We start from the raw sequence: 5,203 nt of genomic DNA, 5'->3' as shown, positions 1-5,203 counted from the left end.
CCCGATGATGGGATCGTACGAGACGCTGACCCAAGCGTTGAACAGAGTTATCGTGTCCGCCCGGCTGTATGGATGACGGCCTATATCCTCTTCCTCCTCGGCCGCCTCCTCCTCTTCCTCCACGGCGTCGAATGCGCGACCCATGGAGCTTCCACCGCCTCGTCCTCCTTCCGGATTGGGTTCATCCGGATAATCCTCCCTAATTTGGGATAATCCCTGCGAATACCTCGGGGCGGAGGGACGAGCGTATGCATCCACATCAAAATGGGGTGGTTGGTACGCCGCCGATGTTGATGAGCCTTGGGTGCCCGACGTCGACGAAACGGAACCGGAACCACCCAAGACATTATACATGCCCCCCCAGTCACCAAACGCGTTTATGTCAAAGCCGCCGGAGCCGCCAGAGTTTCCATCGTCGGACATTTTGTGATGAAAATTGGAGAGGAAATGGAGATGATTTGAGAATAATAGATGTGTGTTTGTGTATATAATGAGGATGAAAGAGGAGTATTTATAGAGTAAAAAAAGAAAAAAAATAAAAAAATAATTTTTTACCGTTCAACAGTAATATTACCGTTTTTTTCATTTTTTATATTTTTTTTATTAAAATCGATTTTTTTAAAAAATGATTTATTGCGTCAGCGTGACGACGCCCACTCGTCGGCCCGCGAGTGGGCATCACGCCTAGCGCCAGCGCGCGCCACGTGGCGAGCTGTTGCGCGAGCCGTCCCTCCGGGACGAGACGCTCGGCGAGACGGGATCGGGACGGAAGGCTGCAACGCTGTCTTGCGGCCGTCTCGTCTCTCCGAGACGAGACCGAGACACCCGCGAGACGCGTTGCGAATGCTCTTAGGCGGCCCTTCCAAACATTTAATTACTTAATTAGTTGTTTCGTTTAATAAAATTGTAACTGAAAACCAGTGTTAAGAATCTATACTTCCTGCGTCTCATACGAATATGCATTCTTTCCATTTTAGTCCATCCGAGAAGAGTATATATTTTCTAATTTTAGGAATTCTTTAATCTTTAATGAGGTGAGACTCATTCTCAACTAATAATACTTTAATTACTTTTTCTTCTTACATATCTCTTAGTTTATCAATTATGCATTAGAACTCGTATTCTACTAAAACTGCATACTCTTATGGGACGGAGAGATTATTTTCGTTTACTCCAATAATATTTCAAAGGATTAAGAAATGTATTAATAGACTTGATATTTTATAAACTTCAAATTTAATTAAATAGGGAGTGAGTTTGTTAAAAGTTTTAAATGCTGCAAATGGGATCCCTGTTAGCACCTGCAGATGTATATATAAGTTGGGAATATTAATATATTGTGCTATTCTTGTTGCATTCATATCCTTCTCTCTCAATTTCGTTGTATCACTCCAATAAATAAATTTTGCGAGAGTTATGGTGAGAAAACCTTGCTGTGACAAAGTTGGATTAAAGAAAGGGCCATGGACTGCTGATGAAGACAAGAAACTCTTCAATTTCATTCTCACTAATAGCCAATGTTGCTGGAGAGCTCTCCCTAAACTCGCAGGTGCTCGTCGTAGATAACTCCTCTATCTTGTAGTTATCTGACCTAAAATGTGTGTTTTATTTATCTTATCCATCACGGTGCAGGACTGCTAAGGTGTGGGAAGAGCTGCAGATTGAGATGGACTAACTATCTTAGGCCGGATTTGAAAAGAGGACTTCTCTCTGATTTTGAAGAGAAATTGGTTATTGATCTTCATGCTCAACTAGGGAACAGGTTGTTCATCCAATCAAACTTTTAAAAAACTATTTTTATTATCTTCTTCTTTGCAATTATAAAATGTGGAAGTGGGCAAGCCCTTTTGTCGACGGGTGAGGATCCTTTGTCGTGCATTTTTTGCAAAAAAACCCTGTTATTTGTAATACAATAATAAATTATTCGCATAAATAAAATAGAAAAAATTAAATACGTACCTATTATTATTGTTGTATTAGGATAAAAAAATTAAATAAATACCTAAGGCCTGTTGTGCAAAATTGCATAATAGAGGATTTACACCCTTCTTCGACACTTCAATTCATCATTATTTTTTCTTATTCACATAGTTTTTCAATGCAACTAGAAGACAAATGGAATGATTAGAATTTTCGGAATTAAATATATGCAGATGGTCCAAGATTGCCTCCCGTCTCCCGGGAAGAACCGATAACGACATAAAAAATCAATGGAACACACACATAAAAAAGAAATTGAAGAAAATGGGAATTGACCCCGTGACGCACCAACCTCTGCAGGCGGATAAAACGGAGGTCGAGTCTGCCATGTTTGTCAACAACTCCGAGATTCCCGTGTTCGGGCCCCACGAGATCCTGCCACCGCTGACACCATCATCGTCGTGCTCAAGCGGCGGCGGAGCGTCATCGTCAAACGCGGCGCACAGCATTGAGAAGGTGAATACCGATACATGGGATCAAGGATTTGGAGACGTCTTTGATTTGTTGGGTGATTTGAATTGTTTCAAATTTGATTCGATTTTTTCTATCTAGATTTTCTTTTTGAACTTCTTTTCAGTAGATAATGCCCCAGGCCACAGTTTAGTTGTTCGGTAGCATATAGGTCTCTAATAAATGTTGCATACTTTATATGGGCAGATTTTAATAGTTGTATTAAATGTTCCATATTTTCAGTAGATACCCACAGTTTAGTTGCTCGGAAATTGTCTCTAAACAAGAGGTTAATTTACAATAGTTGTATTTGTTAAACAAGGAAAAGAGTGTAGGAGGTCACTCACAATGATACCACTATAAAAAAAATCTCTTGTTTGCAAGCACATATTTACAAGCACAACATGTGCTCACAAATTCTGGCAGATTTGCGAGCACAGTGGCGACTATATGGACAAGATTGAATGATATCTGGATCTCCATAGATCGGAGGCATCCAAACCCAATGAAATATGCAAAAGATACCGATATATACAACGCCGAGAAACAAGAACAGAGGCTATTTCAATTGCTAGTTACACTAAACAGCAAATACGAAAGCATCAAGAAGAAAATACTAAGGACAAAGCCACTTCCCTCAACGGAAGTCGCGTATGCCATTTTCTGGCGAGAAGACGCCAGATCCAATGTTCTACAAACAAAGGATCTCAGTCCGCAGGGAATCGACGCCAGACTAGCCGTGACTCAACCCTGGCAAAATCAGAACCCCCACCGCTGCGGCTGCGACAGAAATAGCAGGAATTGGAACAAACGACCCAAAGAAGACAAGTCGAAACTCAATTGCTCCCACTGTGGAAAGAAGAAACACACACGGGAAAACCTGCTTTGAACTCCACGGGTATCCGGAGTGGTGGTAGTAGAGGAAAGGCAAGAACAATCAGTCACCAACGCCGTTCTGAGGAGGTCGGGGGACCGCTGCAGTAGTCGGGGGAAAAACACCCATCGCTGGTGTCGGGAGCAACCCAGGGGCCACTATCTGCCGAGGCGGCAGTGCAATTTTATCGGAGAAGGGGGGTAAATTAGGGTTTGAGAAATTATTCTCAAACCCTCCGCCCCCGAAACATCAAAACCCCAAACAATAACCCCAGGTATCCGAAAATTACCAAACTAGGCCCTAAGTTTGGTGATAAGTTCCAAGCTGCACCAATACTTTGTAAAACTAAATTTCAAATACTTGAAAACTTACCCACATCATATGCCTTATCTGTGTCCTCGGAGAGTAAATATGATAAATGGATTTTTGACTGCGGAGCCACTGATACTATTACTTATGATATTTTTGATATATTTGATATGTATAGGGCACCGAAAAGTCATATCCAAACTGCCAATGGAGAATTTACTTCTATGGAATGAGCAGGGACTGTTAGAATTTTGTCCACTCTAACTTTATCCAATTGCCTATATGTTCCATCCATGTCACATAAATTGCTATGAATTAGTCATGTGACAAAAGAATAAAATTGCACTCTCCTAATGCAACCCAACTTTTGCCTATTGTAGGATATCAGGACAGGGAAAATTATTGGACGTAGCACTGAGCGGGACGGGCTGTATTACGTAGACGAGATAGCTCAACAAGGAACTACCCTCCTGACTCACGGATCAGCAAATAGAGAAACTTGGCTCTGGTATCGTCTCTTAGGATATCCTTCCTCGGGTTATTTAAAAACACTATTTCCTAAGTTTAATCAAGATATGTATTGTGTGACTTGTGTGCTGGCTATGAGCCATAGACATTCTTATAAATCTAATAATACACGTGTTGATTCTTTGTTTTCACTTGTTCATTCTGATGTGTGGGGTCCATCTCCTGTTGGGGGTGGAGGGTCAAGGGTTCAAATACTTTCTTCTGTTTGTAGATGATTGTACTCGCATGACGTAGGGGGGGATTTGTGAACTCCAAGATGAAAGCCTTCTGTCATGATAAAGGCTTAGTCAACCAAAACTACCTGTCCATACACCCCCGAATAAAATGGTGTGTCTGAAAGAAAGAACCGTACCCTCTTAGAACTGAACAAAACGGTGTGCCATGCTCATCGAATCCAATACCCCCAGACAATTCTGGCTCGAAGCTATTGCGACGACATAAGTCTATCTCACAAACCGATTGCTCTCTAGTATCCTGGAACTCACACCACTAGAAATTCTCTCTACACTAGCCTAAATACCTTTACCCCTGACACTTCAGCCTAGAGTATTCGGGTGCTTAGTTTTTGTACACATAACATAACATGAACGAACCAAACTTTTACCCTGTGCTGTAAAATGTGTTTCCGTGGGGTATATAACATCTCAGAAAGGTTACCGGTGTTTCGATCCCAAGTCCAATCACATGTTCACTACCTTGAACTGCGACTTCCTTGAGACAGACTACTTCTTTAACCACCTTAGCAGTCAGGGGGTGAGTGATAGTGATCCACTAAGTCAGTTATCAACATCCAATTCTCCGGTGAGCCTACCAGAGGAAGTTATCAACATCACCGATCAAGTAGCTGAAATACAACCCTCACCAATCAGTGACATTGTCCAAGTAATTCCTCTACTGTATCCTCTATAAGTACTTCTGATCCCCCCCCTTAGCATGAGGATACTAACAATATTGGTGATGATATTCCTATATTTGGTGAGACTGATCCTGAGACAAATATTGAGCCAAATTCTGATGACCAGAATGAGGCAGAAATTTGTGATCTTCTAGAAGAATAGGTGA

The 5,203-nt window shown here is 41.6% G+C and overlaps 1 protein-coding gene across 1 annotated transcript; it reads left to right on the top strand.

Annotated features, from left to right (window-relative positions):
- Window positions 1-1,268: 1,268 nt before the first annotated feature.
- Window positions 1,269-2,672, top strand: LOC121767709 (transcription factor MYB20-like). The gene is made up of 3 exons (XM_042164034.1): window positions 1,269-1,549; window positions 1,633-1,762; window positions 2,154-2,672. The coding sequence occupies exons 1-3, from the start codon at window positions 1,417-1,419 to the stop codon at window positions 2,530-2,532; spliced, it is 642 nt and encodes a 213-aa protein (XP_042019968.1). The 5' UTR covers window positions 1,269-1,416; the 3' UTR covers window positions 2,533-2,672.
- Window positions 2,673-5,203: the final 2,531 nt, after the last annotated feature.

The sequence above is a fragment of the Salvia splendens genome, chromosome 15 (assembly GCF_004379255.2).
Source record: "Salvia splendens isolate huo1 chromosome 15, SspV2, whole genome shotgun sequence".
Classification (NCBI taxonomy): Eukaryota; Viridiplantae; Streptophyta; class Magnoliopsida; order Lamiales; family Lamiaceae; genus Salvia; species Salvia splendens.
The sequence above is the reverse complement of the archived record's forward strand: the minus strand, read 5'-3'. Positions and strand labels throughout refer to the sequence as shown.

Coding starts and splice junctions, on each gene's coding strand:
- LOC121767709 (XM_042164034.1), top strand. CDS start 1,417: ATGGTGAGAAAACCTTGCTGTGACAAAGTTGGATTAAAGAAAGGGCCA. Junction 1,550..1,632: donor AGCTCTCCCTAAACTCGCAG/GTGCTCGTCGTA, acceptor ATCACGGTGCAG/GACTGCTAAGGTGTGGGAAG. Junction 1,763..2,153: donor CATGCTCAACTAGGGAACAG/GTTGTTCATCCA, acceptor AAATATATGCAG/ATGGTCCAAGATTGCCTCCC.